The 23,529-nt window shown below is 59.2% G+C and overlaps 1 protein-coding gene across 1 annotated transcript; it reads left to right on the forward strand.

Annotated features, from left to right (window-relative positions):
• Positions 1–4,122: 4,122 nt before the first annotated feature.
• RHBDF2 (rhomboid 5 homolog 2) lies at positions 4,123–23,445 on the forward strand. The gene is given in 19 exon segments (XM_053994810.1): positions 4,123–4,199; positions 13,393–13,500; positions 15,064–15,272; positions 15,274–15,408; positions 15,694–15,886; positions 15,958–16,170; positions 16,720–16,845; positions 17,182–17,315; positions 17,546–17,758; positions 17,895–18,006; positions 18,360–18,434; positions 18,780–18,941; positions 19,091–19,191; positions 19,631–19,694; positions 19,820–19,914; positions 20,123–20,198; positions 20,538–20,638; positions 20,843–20,996; positions 21,584–23,445. Coding segments are annotated over 17 exon segments (2,559 nt in total). The 5' UTR covers positions 4,123–4,199; positions 13,393–13,500; positions 15,064–15,087; the 3' UTR covers positions 22,004–23,445.
• The last annotated feature ends 84 nt before the right edge of the window (positions 23,446–23,529 follow it).

Consider the following 23,529-nt stretch of genomic DNA (forward strand, 5'->3'; position numbering starts at 1 on the left):
ACCACAAGCTCCATCTGCCACGCAGCCGGGTGGCACCGCTGCCACCAGCCCTGCGATGCCGGTGGGAAGATTTTGGAGGAGCTTTCCGTGTGCTCTGCCCTCCCAGAACCAGACCTGAGTTCCCAGTTTGCCCGACAGGAGAAACTTCTCCTGTTTTTGCATGAAGCACCAAGAGCCACGTTGTCCCCAGGGTTCCTGGTGTCATCAGCAGCTGGGCGGGGGTGACAGCTGTGACACCCGGCGTGGCACCAGCGGACACTGGTGGCAAGGAGGTGAGAGGGAAGGGAGCGCTGAGCGATGGCAGAGGCCGAGCATCCCCTGCTGCTGCTGGAGCAGCTTCCATCCCTGCTGGAGCAGCTTCCATCCCGCTCGGAGCGCGGCCACGGCCTGGCCTCTGCCGTTCGCACCGGGAACAGCAGCGCGGCACATCCAGCTGCGGGGCCGGGCGCTGGCACTGCCCCGCAGGGGCTCTGCCGGCTTCCAGAGGGCCCTGGGGGATGGTGGCAGCAGGGACACGCATTTTGTAACCCTGAGGGAGGTGAGACAGCGTGGGGGCGGGACACGGAGGGTCCGAACCGGTGGTGAGGGATGGGGCAAGGTGTGTCCCCTCCGTGCAGGTTTTTTCCCCCAGGTTGTGTCCCGAGAGATCCAGGGATGAAGGGATGGGGCGGGGGGGGGGCGGGTGTCCGGAGGGGCTGTGGGGACACAAACCAAACCCATCTGCCTTCGTGTGGGAGCAACTCAAGACAAGCAGAGGGGTCTCACATCCATATGGGGGTTCATAAAAAGCCAATACTGGGGAAAAGAATCCTGGATATTTAAGAAAGAAGTTGGAATGACTAGAAAACCTTGGACTGCAGCCTTGGGATGGGAGTGTGGTGTTTTTACAACACAAAATCTCTGAGGCTGTGGAAACTGGGATCTTTTGTCCCAAGCATCCTCATGACACTTCCTCTGAAAAGTCACTGGAGCTGATGCCAAGCTCCTGGAGCTCCTCTGCAGGTGGGAGCCCACCCAAAACACCATTCCCCCAGTTCCATCCAGTTCCAGCACATCCCATAATACTGGACCTTTCCACCCATGTCCCACAGCTGGAGGTTTCTGGTGAGGGGGAAGATCAAACCCACAGGATGCAGGGCTCTTTTTCCACAGGGAGCAGGAGCCTCTCAGCTCCACCAGCTCTCCCAAAACACGACAGCGGGGTTGATGCCACATGTCACAGCCTCACTGGCCCCTGGGTTTGTTCAGCAGCATCCTTGGGAAGAAAAACTAGCTGCCATGCCTTCTTACGACATACCTGAATGGCAATAGAATCATAGGATGGTTTGAGTTGGAAGGGACCACAAATCTCATCTGCTGATACGGGGTACAAGGCCAAGGAAAGCGGGGCTCAGTTGGCCCCTGAAAAGCCTCTTTTAAATGCCTTGAAACCACCCCTGCTGTGGTTTCTAGAGAAGCCTGATGCTGCTCGGATCTCTTGCACTACTCCTCCACACCCAGGGACAGGACCTGCCCCAGCAGCAGCCCCCTCCCAGCCTTGGGTGGGTAGTGAGCAGCAGGACCTTGCTGGCTCTGGGCTGCTGGGGACAGATCCCACGCTGGAGGATTTCATGGCATAAGAGGGAGGAATATCTCTTGCTGAGAGACCCCAGCCTTGGACCCAGCACATGGCTCTGGGGGCTTCCAGCACCCTGCATAGGATGGCCTCCCAGCCCTGGGATACACAGTGCTGTGTCCCCTCCCTGCTTTCCTTGGAACACAGACCAGCCAGAACACTTCTGGCCAGGCTGTGGAGCCGTTTGCTCCACAAAGGGAAGTGCTCTGCAGAGCGTCTCCCCAGCAGTGACGCAACACCCTGTTCTTGCTGCCTTGGGGTTTTTCAGTCATTTCTTTTGCTTCCTTATTGCCCAATGCTCAGCAGGGTTGGCACAGGTGGCAGTGACCCTCCTCTCTTCCCCTCTGAGGGCTTTGCCATCCCACCTGGCTCCTCCATGGAAAGACACATCCCACAGGACACAAGCTTGGAGCAGGACGCAGGCAAGGGCCGCGGCAGTGACGGGTTTTGTCAGACGTTGTTTATCTCACCCAAAGGTTGTTCTGCCTCTCCCCAGATGCAGGGAGAAGACCTGGCACCTTGGCACAGGTCCCCGCTTGCCACCTGCACCTCACCCTTTGCTCACCCCTGAGTCACAGGCAGGGAACACCCCCACCCCCCCGGCAGTGCCCGCGTCGGGCTGTCTGTGCCCAGACACCCACCCTGGCACCTGCCGGGCTCTCCCTTCTCCACCCGCTTCAAACCACACCTTCAAAGGAGCCGGCAGGAACCAAAAGCTTCCTCCACCCTCCTTTCTACCAGGAACCGGCAGCAGATTTGCTGAGCGTGAAGCCATGGAAGGTGGAGGGCTGATGAGAGTGCGAGCTCAGCGCCCTAACAGGCACCAGTGAATCCAGGCTGCACCACCCAAGGTCAGGCTTAGCACCATGGGTGTGCAGGGAAAAGAAATATAAGGGGAAATTGTAGTTTTGGATAGCAAGGCATAAAATTCCTGGTCCTGTCTGGTCCCAGCTGTAAATTCATCTGGTGCTCATCTGGAACCTGTAGCCAGTTGTGAATCAAGAATTTATTTTGTGGCAAAATCCAGGACATATTTTCCTGTATAGACCCCTCAGCAACACAGCCGTGCCAAACCCGATCTGCAAAGGTCTCTCCTCAGCCCCCACATCCTGCCAGCACCGAGTCTCCCCCTCAGGGATGGAGGGAGCTGAATGTGAGGCTGTTGTGGTAGAAGAACAACCCAGCACTGATGGTGATGGAGCAGGTGCAGCTCCCGAGGGGTTGAGCTCTGCCAGCCCCGGGATGAGTCAGGCTGTGAAAGCCGACAGGACCGGCCCTGCGGCCGCTGCCCGCTGCCCCAGCCCGGCCGGGCGTCACCACATCCGGCCCGGCCAGCGGGACAAGGCTGGGCCTGCAGAGCCCGCGGGGCTGGGCCAGCCTGCCCCTGCCTGCCACCTCGGAGTGCCCACCGCTTGGATGTGGGGTCAGGAGGACCCCTTGGACATGCCTTATAGTCCTAATGGTGGCCAGTTCTACTAGTGATTGGTCCTAATAATGACCGGTCCTAATACTGAGCAGTTCTTACAGTGACCAGTCCTGATGGTGACTGGTTGTAATAGTGATCAGTCCTAAGAGGGCTGATCCTAACAGTAACCAGTCCTAATGCTGACCGGTCCTAATAGTGACCAGTTCTTATACTGAGCAGCCCTAATAGCGACCGTTCCTAGTAATGACCATTCCTAATGGTTACCAGTCCTAATAGCGTACAACTCCAATCGTGACCAGTCCTTATAAAGAAAGAAAGCATCTCCCAGATCTAAAACAGTAAACCAGGTTAGTTCAGGTGTTAAACAAGTTAATAAAGTGTATGGATTTGCTACTACAGGATATAAAGCTTTTGTTATCTTATTGACAGCTCTCAGTCCTGTACTACCAATTATTGGGCTGATTTCTTGCCTATTTTTTTCAGGGGGTACTGCTTAATTTTTACTGGTTGTGTCCCTTCTTTAAGCTTGATTACTCGGGGGGGGGGGGGGGCGTTTTTTGCCCTCCCTGGTACATCAGAGGCCCATACCCTTGAAAATACTTGTCTTAATATCTCTTCGCTGATTTCCTCCTTATTTTCAATGGCTGTTAATGTTAAACTTAACACTTCTACGTACCTTTGATAATTTACCTCCAGAGTAACCTCCTCATTCTAGAATGTTTAGCGAGTTGGGTATATACAAAAACTTGTAAATACCTCATTGTTACTTTAAAGGTCCATGAGGACCTTATAGTGACTGGTCCTAATAGTGCCCGGTCCTAATAGCGTTCAGTCCTAAGAGTGGCCGGTTCTTATAGCGGCTGTTCCCGCTAGCGCCCAGTCCTGACAGTGCCGGTAGCGGCGGTGCCGGCTCCCAGCTCCCGGTGCCGCGGGGACCGCAGGGGCTCATTCCCCACGGAGGATTCCCCATAGCTGGGGCCGGTGCCCGGCGGGACCGCGGCAGGAGACCCCGCCCCAGGCCGCGCCCCGGGACACGCCCCCGCCGGGCCCCGCCCCGGGTCCGCCCCCAGCCCCGCCCGGCCCAGGTGGAGGCGGCGGCGGCTGCCGCGGGACCGGCACCGGGAGTGGCACCGGGGGCAGGACCGGCAGCGGGCCGAGGTGAGCGGGGCCGAGCAGGGGAGCCGAGCAGTGCGGGGCGGGGGTCCCGGTGCCTCCGCGCCGCTTCGCTCCGTGACCGCCCGGTTTGTTGCTGCTTTGTGAGCGCCGCGTCCCGCCAGCTTCCTCCTCCGCCCCGCGCCTCCCGCCCGGCCCGGCCCGGCCCGGCCCCGGCCCCGCGGGGCTGGCGGGGGCTGCCCCGTCCCACCCCGGACACTTTGCGGGGCGCGGGGCGCGGCACGCATCTCCCTGCCCGGGGCTGTGCCCCGCGCCTCCAGCGCGGGCATCCGGACGGATGGCGGGGGCCGGGCTCTTCCTCCTCCTCCTCTCCATCACAGGGGGAAGTGGGTGCGTGTCCCGGCGGGGTGACCCGGCCGGAGAGAAAACCCTGCCCGCTCCTCGGCCGAGGCAGGGAGGAAAGCTCTAACCTACTTTCTGGCGCCGATGGCCCGATAACCAGGCGGGCGGGTGCTTTTGGTTTGTGTTTGCTGGTTTTCCCCCTCCCCAGGTGAGCGGGGCTGGCATCGCCCTTCAGGAGCGGCAGGTGGGCAGCGGAGGGGGCCGGGTCCCTGACCCCGGGCATCCTCCCGCCCGCCGGGGCTTTGTTGTTGTAGCTGCTTTGAGGTTTGCTTAAGGGCTCTGGGACGCTCGCACGTGCTGCCTGGAGTGGCGAGTGCTGCCACCAGCCCTTCGCAGGCGAACAAGATCCCTACAGAGCAGGGGGTCGGGTCATCCTCCGTCCGTGTGTACATCCCGCCGGGAGCAGAGGGATGCTGCGCGTGGGTGTTTTAGTCCGACTTTTGCTGTTGATCCTCCAGGTTTGGGATGGGGGGTGAAGCTGAGCTTTTCCCTATCCTGCCCTGCCTTGCTGCCAGGCCAGCAGGACTGGGCAGAGACCATCCTTGCAGGCTTCCTACAGCCAGGTTGTGGTGCCCACAGTGATCTGAGACCCTGCAGTTCTCGCTCAGCCCCCCAGGCCCACGTTCTGCAGGGGGAAGAGCACCTGAGAGGCTGCACTGTGACCACTGGGTCCCTGTGGCAAGAGGAAGTGTCCGCCTTCTTCCCCAGCGTGGCGTCATCCTTCTCGGCACAAGGAGCCAGGACATTCTCCTGCTTGCACGTTCCCAGTCCCTGGATGGTTGCTCCTGGGGATTTCCAGGGTGAACTCATCATGCTGCTGCTGTCCTGGGCACACAGCCTCCAGCCTGGCTGGGAAACTGGGGAGTGCACCCCACCACAGTGCCATGGCTGTCCTGAGTGAGGAAACACTGCCCACTCAGCTCACTCCATTGTGCTCTCTGAAGCAGCATCCTTCGGCTCCTGTCTTTTTCCCAAGTGGGAAATAACCAGTTTGGAATTGTCCCACCTCCAAAATGAGCTGGAGGGTTCAGCTGCAGCTGAGCCTGGGAGAAACCAGAGCTGCCTCTGCTACCCTGGTCAGCTCTGGCTTCACATGTGGCTCCCTGGGCTCCCAGCTGCTGCACCTGGGCTCTGTCCTTCCCAGCTCCTTTGCAGTTAATGGGGTGATCAGCATCTTTTGCTGCTTGCTCATGTGGCAGAGGCACCAGTGCAGCTGCTCTGGGGCACCTGGAGGTGCTGCAAGCCCCAGAGTGAGAAAGGGCAAACCACAGAGTGGGGTTTGACACCACAACAGGGCCCTGATGCAAATTCTGCGAGATGGGGCCGAGCCGGTGTTGGGTGTTGGCTCTGCCGTGCACGTGTGAGTGCTCGGTGTGTGAGAGCGGCGCTGCAGGAACAATAGATGCCTGTGGATGCTGGGAGAGCAGCTCGGAGCTGGGGATGCAGAGCATGGGGGCGTGAATCCGGAGGGGAGGGGACTGCTGGGTCGCCTCCGGGGGAATGCACTGGGGGACCTGGGGAATGTGGGCTGTGTTTGGGCTGGGATGAAAGACAAGCTGTCCTCTGGTTCCGTGTTTTTGTCCTTGTGATGCTGCTCCTGTTTAGCTCTTACAGTGAAGCTGAGGGATCCCCCAAATACATCCTAGGTTGTTCCTGAGCTGAAAACAGCCCTTGGGACAAGCCAGGAATCAGAACAGAGCTCATTACCAAAGAAAGTAGGAGACAGCTGATGGAGAACCAGCTGCTGGGGAGGTTGCAGAGCTACCCAGACAAATATGGGACTCGTGAGGCATTTCCACATTTTCTGTGGGCTTTAGGAGTCCTGCAGGGACATGACCCAGAGGAGCAAGTGCAGGTTTGGTGCTGTCAGGGGCTCAGCACTGAAGGAGTCAATTAGTGAAACTGAAAATTAATTACATAAATCTCTATGAGCCCACAAGTGATGGGATCATGAACTCTCCTCCTCTTGAGGAGCTTTTTACCTAATGACTTTCGGTTTCCGCTGTCCTGCTGGCTGTGAGATGTCTGATAACACAACAAGCTCTCAGCAGGGGTGGGCACAGTCCCTTTTAATTACAGGCATCCAGCAGTTGTGGTCATTTGGGGGTGTGCAGTGCTTTGAGTTATGGTCATTTCCTGTCCTCCTGAAGAGCTCTGTGTGTGCTGGTGGGTATGCAGGAAACCCTTGGCACTGGTACCCCTGTTTCCCACTTAATCCCTGTTACTTAAAAAAACCCAACAAAAAAGCAGTTGTTTGGTGGTTGCTCTCTTAATGAGGCATTTAGGGTGGAGAATGGACCCAGGGCCAACCCTGCCCTCTGCTTGCCCACCACACAGGACCCTGTGTCCCCCTCGCACTCCAAGGCACTGTGGAGCACTGGTCACGTTAGCTGAGCAGAGGACTGGGGAAACCTCCAAATAATTGCTCTGAGAGGACAGGAGAGCAAATATTTATGGGGTTTGCATGTGAGGGCTTCCTCCTCCACCCTCGTCCTCCAGGAACTTAAAACTGGGAGAGCTGTGTGGGCTTTGATGGAGAAAGAGCCAGCTCCCTGCCTGTGGAGCAGCAGTGGGGTGTGGAGGCAGGGAGCCTTACTGTATTGCAGTGCCTCAGTTTCCCCACATGAAATGCCACAAAGGAGTCAGAAAGCACCGAGGTGTCCAGTGAAACCACGGCTTATCACCTCGGGGACAGTTTGTGCAGCCACAAGAGCAGGGCTGATGCTATGGCTGTGCCTTGGGGGCAGGGGGAGTGACGGTATAAATCAACCCACTTGATGCTGTGCTGCCAGAGGCTGCCCTGGGACATGGGACAGGAGGGAGCTGGATAGTGCCCAGGGATGCTCCTTGGCCTTTTCTCAAGCTGCTGACAATGGATGGGAGGAAGAAACCCACCAGTGTGGAGGGCACATGGGCTCTGTGCTGAATGCCCAGCCCTGTGAGGAGCCATTCAGATGGGTGCTGTGTGGTCCCCCAGTGGGTGCTCCTGCCTTACAGCCATCCCACAGGACCATCCCTTCTATCTGCAGGCACCTTTCTCAGCTGCTGCAGCTTCCAGGGCAATTGAGCCTCCTTCAAGCAGCCTCTGTTGGTTTGGTTTTTGTTGATTTATTGCTTAAAAGTGATATTTCCTGGTGTAATTCCTCTGGTCTGACAGACCCACTTGGGACAGAAGGCATGTGGCCGGTGTTCCCCAAGATGCCCAGTGTGCCAGTGCCCCCTCCCACGCCGTGGGGCTGGCTTCACTCCCCGTGTGTCATGCTGCAGCTTGTGCTGGGGCCCTGATGGAGTTATTCCTGTAAGGGAATTCCTGCAGAAATGCCAGGCAGGGCTGGGAGTGACCTCCTGTCACGTGTGAGCCCAAAGGCTGCACTCTGTGCCCATGGGCAGCCAGGGGAAATCCCCAACCCTCAGCATGTCCTGCCTGGCCTCAGCTCCTCCATGCAATGAGCAGGGATGTGTCACCAGGGCTGTGCTGCTGTCATACAGCTTTTCCAAGGGTGATCCCATAACCAGTCACCTCTTGTACAGGGTGGCTTAACCCAGTCCAAGCTCTCCTGGGGAGGACGTGCAGGTGGCTCCTTAAAAAGCAGCATCTCCAGCCCCTGCTGTGCTGTGGTGTGCAGCATGCCAGGGTGGGATAGCAGGCAGGAGGAGCATGAAGATGTTTGAGGAGACCCCATCTCCAGCTCTTGGCAGCTGAGAGGCTGCAAAGTGCCTGGCTGGCACAGGCCCATGGAGATGCTGTGGTGGGAAGAGCATCGCACTCCGTCGGTACCAGTGAGCGTGGGATTCCCTGTGCCAGGCTAGCACCGTGCTGGATGGGGATGAGCTGCTCCCAGCCAGCCTCTCCTCTGCGGGGTGCAGGTCTCAGTGCTTCGGGCCTCCTGCAATCGGGAGTGAAAGGAAGGAAGCCGAGGAGTGGCCCACCCACGCTCGGCTGCTACTGGTTGGGACGAGGGAGGAGCAGCTTCCCCCAGTTGTCCTGGGGCCAGGGAGCACCGAGACTTCATGAGGTGTCAGGGGGACAGCCTCCAGCCCCCTGCCAGCAGAGGTGTCTCCATCCACAGACCAAAGGGACACCACAATGTCCTTTTCCCGTCTCCTCAGGGAGCTGCTGGCCCTGGAATGGGAAAGAAGGAGGCTGCTGTTGTCCACCCAGGGCTCCCCCTTTGCACAGAGCCTGTCAGGGCGAGGAGCACTTTCTAAAAGCCTTGGAATGGCTGTGTTGAGATAAGGAGTCTGTTCCCAGAGATAGGGAGTTGCAGCCAAGGGGGCTCATCCTGCTGCCAGCCCAGGGCTCATCTTATCCCTGGGGTGAGCCAAATTCCTGCACAGGGCTGAGCACCACCTCCCACTGCTGCCTCCCACACAGTGTGGGGACGGTCAGAGCCTGGGAAGGGAACCCTCTGTAAATATGGGGCATTTCTGCCAGTCCTGTGCTGCTCTGGGTGGCTCAGTGTGCTCTGAAACAGGCAGCAGGGGACTGGGGAAATCTGCAAGCCCAGCCAGAGCCCTGCCACCAAAAGCTGCTGGAAGAATGAGTGTTCAGCAGAAGAACCAGAGGGAGGAGTGTCCCCTCCGGCCCACTGACCTTTCATACAAAGAATTTTGCTTCCAGGAGGGAAGTGGGAGTGAACTCAGTAATGACCTGCAGCATGGGGATGGCAGGCACGTGGCCTGCGGGCAGGCTGTCCCTTCTCTTGGGTAAACACCGACCTGGGACCACTCAGCCCCTTCCAGAAGGTGCAGCCAGGGCTGAAACACTTGCACCATCATGTCTGTGCACTCTGTGTTTAAGGCAAGCTAATAAGGAATTGGAGTAGATTTGAGTAATTAAGCAGTTCTTAGATAAAACCAAGTTAAATCAATCCTGGTAGGCTGGGAAAAAACGAAAAAGAGCTTTCCTTGTGTGTCTGTGACCCTGCCTGTGGAGCAGCTGACCCCTCTGCACGTTCCCCAGCGGAGCTGCTGCACTTCCCTCACTCCTGGTGGAGATTTTGGCCCTTTGCTCTCCCCAAAGCTGCTGGGGTGACCCAAAATCTCCACGTGCATGTTCCTCACTTGGCTTGAGGAAGGGGCCGGTGGGCTGAGGGTCCCCTTGTGCAGCCACAGCCACTCCAGCAGCTCCCACCACCTTTGCAGGGAGCAGAGAATGGGTTTGTGCAGTGCTGCCTGCTTGGGGTTGTTGTGCTGTGAGGGTGCATGGACCCCAGGGAGGTGGGGACACGTGGGGTGGGTGGCCAGTGGCACAGAGGGACCCCAGCCCACCGGGACTTGCCCACCCCAGCGGGCTGGGAAGCCTTTGGGTGCCAGCACTTGCTCTGCTGGGGTGGGTGGGGGTCGTTGTACTGGTAAAAATTAACGAGAGTGGGAAATGGGCTGTGCCTGGGCTGTGGGAAACCCTCCACATGGCTTTTTCCACCCGCTCCCAGGCACTGCAGGCAAATCCTTCCCTCTCCGTGCCGACAGGGATGGCATCACCCAGGACTGCCGGGGAGCCCAGGGCCACATTCCTGGGGGAGCCCAGGGCCACATTCCCGGCCCTCCAGCCCTCGCAGCAGGGCTGCCGTGTGCAGTGGGGCGAGTGGCCCCGCTCGCCGTGTCCCTGTGTCCCCGTGCAGGGCTCTCCTTATCAGCGGGCCCAGCGGGGCTCCCCCACCCACCACGCTCTGTCTCCTCAGCCGCTTTCCTTCCTCCTGGGGCGTGCCGAGCTCCCAGCTCGGCAAACCTGCTGCCATTGCCCAATGGCCTCCCCGACGGAGGAGAATGGGAGAGGATGTTCTAATGGTGCCGTGGGTGAGGCGTGTGCTGGCTGCCTGCACGCCCCGGGGATCAGACGGGATCTCAGCACTCATCCGGACCCCACCTTCCTAGCCCAGCCACCACGGAGGTGTGGATTTAAGCCCCTGTGGGTGTCCATGCTGACCGTGTGGCTCAGTGATAAGGGAGAGGGCGGCTAACCATCCCTTCTGAAGCACAGAGGGCCTCTCTCAAGACTCAGAGCAAAACCCTGCATCTCAGTTTTGCCATCCAGTGCTCTTGTGACAGGATTGAGACACGTGGGAAAAAAATGGAGTGCTTTTCTTTTTTTTTTTTCCTCCAATAATATGATTTTATTTCAAGAGCTGTTTGTGCTTTGGCTCCTTTTCTCCAGCCCGGAAACTTGAGACTGCAAAATGGTAAAAAGCTTTTTGAAAGGGAGCAGAAGCAGAGACGGTGCTGGGTCTCTGCTCGGGTGTGAGTCCACAGGAGCTTGATGCTCAGAGCAGTTGCACAAATTGAGTTTCCTATCTGGAGCTCTTAATAACTGGGAGCACCTTTTAACACGGCTCCAGCCTTGAGAGAGGTCTTTAACGTGCTCATTAATCATTTATGGGCGGCAGCAGCAGCAGTAGCTCTGCCTGATGAGCTCTTGGGTGCCAGCAGTGGCAGAGGCTGCGGGGGTGTTTGGGGGCCCTGTGGCATTTCTGGCCCCTTTCTCCCTGCCCATGGAGGTGGAGAGGAAGAGCTGGGGCTCATCGTGCTCAGGGTGATGGGTATCATGGGTGCTTGTGGGGGTCCCACTCCCTGCGCCACACCCTTGGGTGGCTCAGAGCTGCTTTGTCCTCCACCTGAACTGCAGCAGATGGAGACAGTGTTATTGCAGTAATGTCCTTCCCCCAGTGCCAACAAGCCTGGGGAGAGAGATCCCAATCCTTCTCCAAGCATCCATGAACCCACTGCACACACCCCACTCCAGCCAGGGCTGCTCTGCAGGGTTCTCTCTGCTGTCTTGTGCTATGGCTGTCCCAGTTCTGCTCACCTGGCCTTGCTGATGGTCCCTTTGTGTTGCTTGGACCGTCCCAGCGTGTCCTGCGGTGACACTTTGTATGAACCACATCATTTTTTCCATCACTTTCTTCCTTGGGTGTGCTTCCTCTGGTCAGTGCTTGCTGTGATTTGCCCCGGGGCTGGGAGCCAGCCCTGGTCACCTTCCTTGTGCCTTTTTTGGTTGAAGGCTCAAACCTCATCCCAGTTGCTCCCCAGTGATGCCAACACATCTGCCCTCTTGGGAAAGGGAGGGGCCTTCACCCCCCTGCTGCTGTTGGAGCACAGGCTGTGTCACTCACTGCTGGATGTCAGGCTTTGGTGACCTTCAGTGGTCAAGAGCTTTGGGAGGGGAGATGGTGAAAGTGGGGGATCTCTTCTTACCAACCAGACCAGGTGGTCCTCCCTCCACACCCTGCCCATTTATCGCTCCAGCAATGGCAGCAGCTCCAGTGCACGGAGATCTTTTCCAGCCTAAAGTGACAATGTGCTGCCCCCAGGACCCTTCTTCCAGCCCAAAGCACAGCTCCTACCAAGCTCAGGACGTGCTTGTGGCTGCCACCTCCCATCCCAAGTCACCCCCTGCTGCTGTGACCTGCCTTGTCCCTGCAACAGGGCACGTGCTCAGCCATCCCCCCACGTCAGCTCTGCATGTTGCCTCTCACTTCCTTTTTCTGTCCCCAGGACAAAGCCACCACGTCCACCCTGAGTGTCCAAGGACTGGGCTGAGGCTCCCTGGGGACCTGCAGCCCAGCTGTGCCCTCTGATGGGGTGGCTGGTGCCAGGACTGCCGGGCAGGGAGCCGTGCTCCTGGTGGCAGAGTCCTCCGTGCCAGGGCTGGGGGGTGACAGGGACCTGGGACCGCAGGGGATCTGGAGGCCCAAGCTTGTGGCAGGCTGTGTCTGCATGGAGGCACCGTCTGGCCCATTGCCACGCCAGCTCCAGAGGGCTTGGGCACCAGCAGCAGGCACGTGGTGAGCTGGAAAACACCTTCCCAGCACCATCCACTGGGGATTTCTCTGCCTGGCACAGGATAAGGCTCCTGGTGGCTCGGGATCTGTGCTCAGGGGGTGGCTGCTGCCTCCAGCCTGCGTGGCAAAGAAGCCTTGAGCCCTCGGGGGCCGCTGCCCTCCTCCCCCTCCCACTCGATGCCAAGTGTGCCGAGGCACAGAGCCGTGACCAGCGCTCCGGCCGCGTGACCGTGACTGGACAGCAGGTGCCCGCCAGGCTGTGCCAGCTCCCCCGGGACTGAGTCACCTCGGGAGAGGCCAGTCCAGCCCTCCACCCCCTGCGTGGGGAGCTGGTGGGAAGCGAGACCAGGATTTTAAATGTGCTCCAAACCGGCTTTGCTGGGAAGCACAGAGATCTGGGGCTGTCCGGGGTGTGATGGGAGCAACTGGGGATGGGATTTTGGGATGGGGGTGTGAGAGTGGGGCTGTGCAAGAATTTGGCTCCAACTTCTGTGTTTCGGGCTGTGATGGTTTTTACTATTCAGAGCCATTCCCCAGAGCTGGAGGAGGATGAGGGTGCCCCAGGTTTTGCTCTGACCCCAGTGTGTTCCCATTCCCAGCTCTCCAGAGCAGCTGCCATCTCGGGCTCACTGCTGGCTGCCCTGGGAGGAAAACAAACAGAGCCTCCAGCTCACCAATGGGATGGAAAGTTTTACTTGCTGGGGCTGGCACTCTCCCAGTTTAGCAGCTATGAAATACCCAAGTGAGGCACTCGTATTCCATGCCTGCTCTTCCTGGGTGTCTTGCTTCCCAAGAGACAGGAAAGCAGCAGCAGGGGAAAACTCCCTGCCTGCCCCATGCTATTCCCTACCATGGAGCATTAGTGTAAATGGGAGCTTTTCCTCCTCCTGCTGGCCTGTGCCAGTGGCTGATCCCTGTCCCTGGTGTCCAGCCACCTGCAGCCCTGCCCCCAAGGTCTAGGGGGCACTGAGCTCAGCTCTCCCTCTGCCAGGATGCTCCTGCAGCCCTTGCCTGCTTTCCCATGCGTGGTTTTTCATCACAGCCTCTCCCTGCAGGAGGAATTTGGCCATGTCCCGGGGCTCTCGTGCGTGAAGGACAGAGGCAGAGCAAGGCTGCTGTGGGTGTTTGCCATCACTGCACAGGATCCCTGTCACTCTTATGAGGTGAGGAGACCCTCGTGGGGACCAGCACTAGCTGAGCTCCCAGGGGAAATTTGGGAGTTGATTGCTCCTAGCTTTGGTGCTGGAGAGGGAGCCCAGCACCCGTTTTAATGCAGGAGCTGATGGAGGGCAGCAATTCCCGCTAGCGCTGCTGACTCCAGGCTTTCCCCTCCCTGGGGAGCTGGTTCTGGACTGCTGCTTCCCCATGAAGCTGATCCCTTGGGCACCCCATGCTCCTTAAGCCAGATTTTGCTTGTGGTGTGGTCTAAGGGGAGGGTTGTGTTCAGGACTCCAAGTGCTAAGGGAGCTGCAGAAGTGTCCCTGTCCCTGACTCTTGCTTTGGGAATGGGCTGCCAATGGGATCCTGTTGCAGAAGGGGCTGGTGGGGTCTCAGTCACTCATCTGGTTGCTCAAGTGATGTTGCCTAAGGAGAGCAGAGCTGGAGGAGTCTGGTCGTTGGGATCTCGGGCAGGGAGAGGAACCAGGCCTGTGGATCAAGCTGGCATTTTGCAGCCAGTGGCACTGTGCAAACGTGGCAGGTGACACCATTCCCATGGCCGTGGCTCTCCTGGGGACAAGAGGTGCTGTGAGACTTGTGTGAGTCCCCCAGGCACTGGCACATGGTCAAACAGAAGAGGTCAGAGAGGGCTGTGCCCCCCTTTTGATTGCCCTCATAGTCCCTAATAGGATCTGGGACTTTTTCTCTTGCACTCTGATGGAATTATTTTTCCTGCAAAGCAAGCCCTGCCTGGTAGAGCTGGCTGCAGGGACCCTTGGGAGGGGATTTCTTGAAGAATTAACCATGTCTTGGCTGTTAAGCTTCCCTCCCCTTGCACGTGGTGCCAGGGAGGATTCAGTCTCCCAGCCTGGTGTGTGCATGCACGTGCCAGAGGGAAATGTCCTGCATCTGCCCTTCATGGGGCACCCCAACAAATGACAGGTCCACGTGGGAGCTGTGGTGCGTGTGGGGAAGTGGATCAGGTGTTTTCAGACCTTGTGCATCCTCTCCCTTCCCACCCTGTCCAGGCAAGAGGACCTCCTTGCAGACATCCCCTGTGATCTCCTCTTGGCTCCCTTGCCAAACTGGGAGGGCTGGTGTTCCCATGTGCTGCAGCTGTGTGCCGTGGGCCAGGCCAGGGCTTGCTGTGATCCCCCATATTTCCAAAGCACATGGTCAGGCTCATCCAGGTGGGGTGTGAAACCTGGGTGTCCCACAGGCATGTGTTGGGATGATGGGGATGCTCTGACCTGGTCACTGTTGCCATCCCTGCCCTACTCCCAGCAGGTGAAGGGATGGCGTTGGTGACCCCCGGGGGACTGGGAATGAGTGGTTAATGCAAGCCTTCCTGTCCACCCAAACTCAGGGGTGGAATGTGGGTTTTGGGGACGCAGCAGCTGGGTTCATGATGGCAAGGTCTCACCAGCACAGCCAGGGACACAGGGGGCTCAGTCTGGTGACGTCCCACTGATGAGGCCCCATCTCCTACTAGGACCCAGCCTTTCCTCACACACAAGCCCCTGGGGGAACACTTCTCCCCCTGTGGCTGACTCCCTGCACTCTGCCAGCCTGCCGACCACCACCGGCCCAAGATGTCAGCCGGGGACAAGAACGGGGGCAGCCGCTCCAGCAGCAGCCGCCTGCAGAGCAAGAAGCCCCCCAACCTCTCCATTGTCATCCCCCCCCGGGAGGCCGAGGAGGATGGTGCCCGCAAGGAGGTGAGTGGTGGAGCTGCATCCGTCCCACGCTGGGCTCGGGGGGCTGCCAGCTGCCATCCTGTCCCTGATGCCCTGCTCTGCCTTCCAGCCCTCCAAGGTGCCCATCTACCGCAAGAGCAAGAGCCTGCAGGAGCCCCGCCCGGAGCGCCGGCCCGGCTTCCGCCGGCAGACGTCCCTGTCCCAGAGCATCCGCAAGTGAGGGCAGGCTGGGCTCCAGCCGTGGCTGGGTCACTCAGAGGGGCCCATGTCAGGACATTGTGGGTACTGGCAGAGGACTTGGGGTGGGGTTGGAGAGTTATGTCTCAGAAAGGAGTGCAAGAACCACTTCCCTTTGACCCATAGCCAGGTCAAAACTGCCCTGCTGCAGACTGGGCTGAGACAACCCAACCCCAACCGCCTGGCAGAGGGGATGGCTGGGTGGAGCAGTGGTACGTGGTGTGGGGGACAGCTGTGTGACAGGTGTGCCCACCCTGTGTCCAGGGGCACAGCGGAGTGGTTCGGCGTCAGCAGCGACTGGGAGGGGAAGCGGCAGCAGTGGCAGCGCAAGAGCCTGCAGCACTGCAGCATGAGGTACGGCAAGCTGAAGCCTGCCTATCGCGACATGGAGCTGCCCAGCCAGGAGGTGCCCTCCTTCCAAGCCACCGAGTCGCCCAAGCCCGCCAAGATGCCCAAGGTAGAGCTCGGGGTGAGGGGTCCTGCTGCCAGCCTTGCTCTGCCTGCGCTGACCCCTCTTCCCTCCCCCAGATCGTGGACCCGCTGGCCAGGGGCCGTCCCTTCCGCCATCCCGACGAGACCGACCGTCCCCACACGCCCCACCACGTCCTGCCCCCGCTCACCCCCGGCGTTGTCTCCTTGGCGTCCTTCAACAGCATCCGCTCGGGCTACGGCCGCCTGCCGCGCAGGAAGAGGGAGTCTGTCGCCCACATGAGCTTCAAGGCAGCTGCAGCCCTCCTCCGTGTGAGTTTGGGCAGTGTGAGGGGGATCATCCTCCTAAGCTGGGTTTCAGTTCTGTCCTTCACCCATCATCTTTGTTTCTTGGCTGTTTGCTTTGCATGGAGACTGCTGTCTCTCCAGCGCGGGTTTGAGGGGTGAGATTGTTTTTTTTAACCTGAGCTCTACTTAAAAGTAGAAGTTTTGGTGGAAATTGGACAATCTGAGAAATAAACAACTTTTGGGTTCCTTTGCTGAGGGGAAATGAAACCTCTCCAGCAATTTTCTTGGTTCTGAGGAGCCCTGGGCAAACCTTGGGGATGGGTTTGTGGGTATGAGACCAGATGAATTCAAAGGTCACTTGTCATGCTGACTAACGTGGCCATGGTCCAGTGTGGATTCTGAGGAGCTAAAGGCAGCATCTTCTGCCAGTTCCTCCCCACACGAGGGGCTATGGTGGCTGATTGGGATTTAATCCTTGCACTTGGCTTTCGAGAGGGAAGATCTGAGAAACCCTCAGTGCTGCAAAAACTGAGGGCTTCTGGTTGCTTACCTTCCTTGCTTGTGCTGCCAAAGGGGCGCTCTGTCCTGGAGCCACTGGCTCCCAAGCGAAGGAGCAAGAGGAGCTTCCTGTACCCCAGCTTCATGGACGAGGACATGGTGGATGCTGCTGATACCCTGGACTCGTCCTTCTTCAGTAAGGCAAGCAACTTTCCATGCTGGCTGCTGGAGCTGGGGCCGTCCCAGTGCCCTGCACAGGGGGCTGGGTATGGAGCTGGGCACTCACAAGGACCCCTGTGTTGGCACTCCACCCAGTAGTGACAGAGGCTTCGGTGGCTGCTGTGCCCCAGCCTTGGTGATGGCCCTTGGGCGTGACAGGGAATGATGTTGCCATCCAGGCTCATTTCACACCCTGTGATGGGCCACTAGTGGGATGTCATTGGGGATCACCCGCTCCCCCTGGCCAGGGGGATGCTCAGTCAGGGGGCTTCTGACCCATCACACATATCCAAGGACACGTATCCATCCCCCTTCCAGATGGACATGCACGATGAGACATACTCCATGCCCGATGACGTCTTTGAGTCACCTCCTCTATCGGCCACGTACTTGCGCATGCACCAGGTGGCGGAGGATGCCAGGGTGTCCCCTGAGGTGGAGCAGCCCACCCCGTGAGTACCAACCCTCAGCAGGTCTTGCCCCCAAGGCTGCCCAGGGCGGTGCCCTGCTGCAGGCAGGACAATGTCCCCAGCCATGAGCACCAGGCACTTCCATGATGATGGAGAATGGAGAGAGGAGGTGCTCAGAGCCTCATCTCAGGGCATCCTCGGGGCTCTGGCCACGGGCTGTTTCTCAGCTGGTCCTTTTTGGCAGGTGTGATGGGTTTCTCCTCTCTCGACAGGCGGGAGGGCGTCCGGCTGGCTTCGGTGTCGGGCAGCGCGGGCCCGGCCCCGCGGCGGGGCAGGCGCATCGCCTCCAAAGTGAAGCACTTCGCCTTCGACCGCAAGAAGCGCTACTACGGGCTGGGGGTGGTGGGCAAGTGGCTGAACAGGACCTACCGGCGCAGCCTGAGCAGCATCGTGCAGTCCCAGCTGGAAATCACCGACAGCCACCGGTGAGGGGCACCGATGGCACGGGACACCCCGACTCATATGTGTGTCCCCCTCAGTGCTTGGGGATCAGGGTCTAGGGGACTGCAGAGTACCTTTGCCCAGACATCTTTGACCAATTTTGGGTCCTGTCCCCTCCAGGCCGTATTTCACGTACTGGATCACCTTTGTCCACATTCTCATCACCCTGCTGGTCATCGGAACCTACGGCATTGCCCCCATTGGCTTTGCCCAGCACGTGACGACAGAGTTAGTAAGTTTAAGAGCCATCCTTTGGGAGGGACTGTAACCACCAGTGTCCCATGGTGTCATGCTCCCTGCAAGCACTGAGAGCATCTTGTGGGAGCATGACACCATGGGACACTGGGAGCCAGCATATGAGAGGCTCTGTGAAATGGCCAGGGCAAGGGAACAAGCCTCACCATGTTGCAGCAGAATATGTGGTGGGAGCAGAGCTGTTCCCCTCTCCTGCCTTGCTGGTGGAACCCAGCAGCCCCTCCCCTCGGATGAAGGGGCTGCTCAGCCCCTTTTGAGTGGAGGGAGACAGGGGTGCACCCCTCAGCACTCGTCCCTTCAGTGGGAGCTGACCCTGGCCTCTCTTGGCAGGTGCTGAGGAACAAGGGTGTCTATGAGAGCGTCAAGTACATCCAGCAGGAAAACTTCTGGATTGGGCCCAGCTCGGTAAGGACCCTGCCAGACCCTTGGCCCCTGGTCTCACGCTCTGCCCTCTGCTTCCCCTGCCTTGAGCTGAGGTGGTTCTCTGCAGTGCTCCTCTCCTCAGGGGGGCAGAGCTTGACCTCCTCACTTCAGCCTGCTATCCTGGGCCCCTAGGCCCCTGGGCCTCCATCCCACTGGGACATGTGGCTTCACAGTGGGATGATCCTGCCTTCCCTCCACTGGGATGACAGAGACTTTTGTCTATTGCCTGTGAAGACCCCCTGCCCCTGCTAAACTCTCCCTGGGGATGGCTGGAGCGAAGGGAGGTGCACAGACAAAGGATCCCCTTTACTGGCATCTCCCTGCCAGATCGATCTGATCCACCTGGGAGCCAAGTTCTCCCCCTGCATCCGGAAGGACCGGCAGGTGGAGCGGCTCATCCAGCGCGAGCGGGACCGGGAGCGGGGCTCCGGCTGCTGCGTCCAGAACGACAACTCAGGCTGCATCCAGACCCTGCCACAGGACTGCTCGGTGCGTGCCCCTGCCATGGGAAGGGCTGGGGATCCCTGGGGAAAGCAGGGGAAACCATCTCAGCCCTGCACTGCACCAGGGCAGGATGCAGGCAGGGTCAGAGCCATGCATTCCCTGCTGCATCCTCAGTCTCTCCATGCTCCCTGCAGGAGACACTGGCAACGTTCATCAAGTGGCCGGGCAGCAACGCACCAGCCTTGGGCTCGGGAGAGAAGCGGACCTCGGGGGCTGTGTGTCACCAGGACCCCAGGTAGATGTAGCAGCTGGGTGGAGGTGGCCTGGCTGTGTGTGGCACATGGCAGAAGGGGCTGCCTTTCCATCTTGGATGCCTTGAATCCTCTTATCCGAGGGTATGGGAGGTTTTTGCACACTGTAGGAGAGTGATAAAGAGGGAATCTGTGGGGAAACTGAGGCAGAGCCTGTCCTTAACACGGGCAGCAGCAGGTTGTGTTGTGCTTGTCCCTGTCCTGCTGGGATGGGAACATCCATGGGCATCGGTGGGGTTGTCCAACAGCTCTGAGTTCTGTGGAGTTCACCTGCAGAAGGAGCTGCTGTGGGGTGTTGTGGGGCACCCACTGGTGGGCAGGATTGAGGCAGGTCCCAGAGGTGTCTGTGCCTGAGGGGGGTTACTGGTCTGTAGGGAGGATGTGTTGGGGGACCCACCCAACTCACCCTACTCCTCCTGCTAGGACATGTGAGGAGCCCGCATCCAACCCACCCCACGTGTGGCCGGACGACATCACCGAGTGGCCGGTAAGAGCCTGGTGCCACCATCAGCTGGTGGCCCCATGGTGGCAGTGGCAATGAGCCCGGCAGGGGTCTGCAGGGACAGCCTGGGGCCAGACTCTGACCAGGGCTCCTTTCCCTCCTGCTTCTAGATCTGCACCTACGAGACCAAAACCAACCACACTGGCTTCGCCCACCTGGACTGCGAGATCAAGGGCAGGCCCTGCTGCATCGGCACCAAGGGCAGGTGGGTTGTGGCAAAGGGGGCACCTGGCTTGGCTCCCCGCTCTTGTGTTGTCCCATCAGTGTCCAGAGCTGTGCCTGGGGGCAGAGGGAGCTTACAGAGCCTTGCGGGGTGGGAAGCACAGTGGCAGCAGGCTGGGAGCAGAGGGGGATGCTCAGGGGTGTCCTGAGTGTGCCCTGCCCCCAGCGAGCCCCCTCCTGCCCCCTGGCAGCTGCGAGATCACCACGCGGGAGTACTGCGACTTCATGCACGGCTACTTCCACGAGGAGGCAACGCTCTGCTCGCAGGTGAGCAGGGCCAGGGAGGCATGGCAGGGCATGTGGGATACAATGCTGGCAGCCATGCTGATGCCAAAGGGCTTTAGAGTGTCCTACCAGGAATGGGTCACGGTTGGGTTGGGCGTGAGCAGGAGCAATGCAAATTGCCTTGCCCGGCTATTGGCCAGGCTGCTGTGCCCATCCTGCAGGTGTGGGGCAGGAAGCACCTTTACCAGCACCGTGGCAATGTGGGTGCCCCACACCATCCAGAATCCACTCACAGGTGCCACATGGCATCGTTGGCAACCCATCCCTGTGACCCATCCTCTGCTCCCTGTGGCTCTGGGGACAACCCTGCTGCCTTTGCAGGTGCACTGCCTGGACGAGGTCTGTGGGCTTCTGCCCTTCCTGAACCCGGAGGTCCCTGACCAGTTCTACCGCCTGTGGCTGTCCCTGTTCCTGCATGCCGGGTGAGCCATAGCCCCCATATCCACAAGGATGGGAGAACTGGGCACTGGAGTGCCCACTGGGATGGGCTGGGAAAGAAGAGGGAAAGGCACTCCCAGACTATGATGACACTGCCTTCAGTGGGGGTGTTTTGTGAGCTGCCTCGTGCCCCGTGCACTGGGTGGGAGGGCTGGGCAGGGGTCTCTAACCCAGGGCCTCTCCCCCAGCATCATCCACTGCCTGGTGTCGGTGACGTTCCAGATGACGGTGCTGCGGGACCTGGAGAAGCTGGCAGGCTGGCATCGCATCTCCATCATCTTCATCCTCAGTGGCATCACGGGCAACCTGGCCAGCGCCATCTTCCTACCCTACAGAGCAGAGGTGAGGGTTTGGGGGTCTGTCCCAAATCCTGTCAGCTCCCAGGGACCAAAGGATGCCTCTCTCCATCCCCATCCTGGGCAGAGGTTTGGGGAAGGGGCTGGAGCACAGATTCTCACCCCCTGGCAGGGTTTGCTCCAGGGAGAGGGGGAGGGGGCGTCCCTGCCCCACGTGTGGTGTTGGCACATGCCGTGTGTGTCACATGTCACCACGTGTCCGTGAGTGTGCGGGGTCCCTGGGCAGGCAGATGGCTAATCTGCTGCCAGCCAAACCCTGTCAGGCTTTAAATGAGATCATGCCAAGGGCCCTAATCCCCCCACAGGTGTGCCAGGATGGGGCTGTGGTCTGCAAGGGAGTGATGCTGTCTGGTTGCTGAGTCACAGAAAGTATCGGCTCTGCCAAAACAGCACCGCTCTGCTCCCCTCCTCATCCTCCTGTGCCAGGGCTCCCACCCCTGAGCCCCATGCAGGATCCTGCACAGGGATGCAGGAGCCAAATACGCTTTGCTAGGGGAGGAGATGATCCCTGGGGGACATGGGGTGTGTCTGGGGTGACACAGAGTCCAGCCCTGACTTCCCCCATCCCTGCAGGTGGGCCCTGCTGGCTCCCAGTTCGGCTTGCTGGCCTGCCTCTTCGTGGAGCTCTTCCAAAGCTGGCAAGTGCTGGAGAAACCCTGGAAAGCCTTCCTCAACCTCTTTGGCATCGTCCTCTTCCTCTTCATCTGTGGCCTCTTGCCCTGGATTGACAACATCGCTCACCTCTTCGGCTTCCTCAGCGGGCTCCTGCTGTCCTTCGCCTTCCTGCCCTACATCACCTTCGGCACGGTGGACAAGTACCGCAAGCGGGCCATGATCATCGTGTCCCTGCTGGTCTTCGTGGGGCTCTTCGCCTCGCTGGTGGTGTGGCTCTACGTGTACCCCGTGAACTGGCGCTGGGTGGAGTACCTCACCTGCCTGCCCTTCACCAGCAAGTTCTGCGAGAAGTACGAGCTGGAGCAGGTCCTGCACTGACCCTGCTGGCAGGGACGGGGCTGGGACGGGTGATGTTTCCCACAGGGTGGGTCCTCCCCAGCCTGTGGGAGATGGTGGTGGCTGCTCCAGGATGGGGCAGATCCTGGGCATGGCTCCATCTTCAGGGATGGTGGGTTTGGGGTACCCCTTGCTCAATGCTGGGGAAGCGGGACTGAGCCAGCCCTGCCTTGAACCCCTTTGGGGCTCCTTCCTGATGCTGGAAAGTTGTAACTGGTTTGGGGACTGACTCTGGCTGCTGCCTGTGTGGGGAAGGGGCTGAAGGAAGCGGGATTTTGGTGTATCCATGGCCAGGCTGGACTCCCAGTCCTGGGGTGAAGTTGCTGAAGTCTCCAGCGTGTGCCTCTGCCTGCCCCATCCCACCTCGGTGCCCTGCAGCGCTGCAGCTCATACTGTGAACACAACCCCCTTTTTGCAGGGGCACTCTTTTTATCCACAGCTCTTTAGGTCCAGGGTTTCCCCATTTTGGGCTCCCTCGAGTCTCTGTTGTGGCTCCAAGATGTTCAGGGCTGAGTTTCAAAGATATTTTTCAGTCCTGTTCCCCCTGAGGTCCACAAGGAGGCTTGTGCCTTCCCACCTGGCTCCTCACTGGGTGGAGAGACAGGACTTGGGACAGGGGGCTTTTCCTTCCCTTATTTCAGTGAATTTCTCCTTTTGGAAGGGGAGGAGTGGCAAGGACCGTGTTTGTAGTGGGAGGTGGGAGGTATGGTGGGAGGTAGACATGGAGAAAAACCCCCTGGGGGGCTCGTGTGGCTGCTTCTGGAGCCCACAGACCTCTCAGGAAGCTGTCGGTGCTCCCACCTTCTGCCTTGAGTCCCTGCTGTCTCCCCTTTCCCTTTTTCAAAGCGTGGAGACCCAGGCAGCCCTTCCTTCCTCCAGTGGTGCTGGTCAGATGGAGAAGTGCAGGATAGGGCAGTCACCTTCCGTTTTCCCTGCCCAAGGCTGTACATTGCCACCTGCCCCCGGCTCTGGGCTGTTCTCCCCAGCAGCTCCTCCTTCCCCCCAGCCATGGCACGAAGGCAGGTCCTTCCTGGGGTCCAGGTGACCCCTCTGGGCTGGTTTGGACCCAGGCTGGTGCCAGGCTGTCTCTCCCCTGAGATGTGTTGCTTTGGTGCTGGAGGCCTCAGTGCTTTTAAGTGGGGGTAAGTGGGAATGCCCAAGTTAGGATGTCCTGGGATGAATATTCAAGGGCTGAGAGCCTGGCTCCCTCTCCACAGCCACTTGCTGAGTGAGCCCAGGAGCATCTGCATCCCTCCCTGCATCCCTCCCTCCACCCTGGGCCAGTTTTCAGCCCCACTATGTCCCTCCAGTTGCTGCTCCAGCCAAAGACAGACACCTCACCTCATTTGTCTCTTTTTGATACTTTTTTAAAAAGCTGTGGTTTCCCCCCATCCTTAATAAATTTCTACCTGTATTTAATGAGATGCACAAGGTCTCTTCTCCCTTCTTGGGCATGGGGACACAGCAGTTTTGGGGGATTTTGGTTGTTCTGGTGATGGCTGGTGTGG

This window comes from Vidua macroura, chromosome 19 (assembly GCF_024509145.1).
Source record: "Vidua macroura isolate BioBank_ID:100142 chromosome 19, ASM2450914v1, whole genome shotgun sequence".
In the NCBI taxonomy this organism is placed as follows: domain Eukaryota; kingdom Metazoa; phylum Chordata; class Aves; order Passeriformes; family Viduidae; genus Vidua; species Vidua macroura.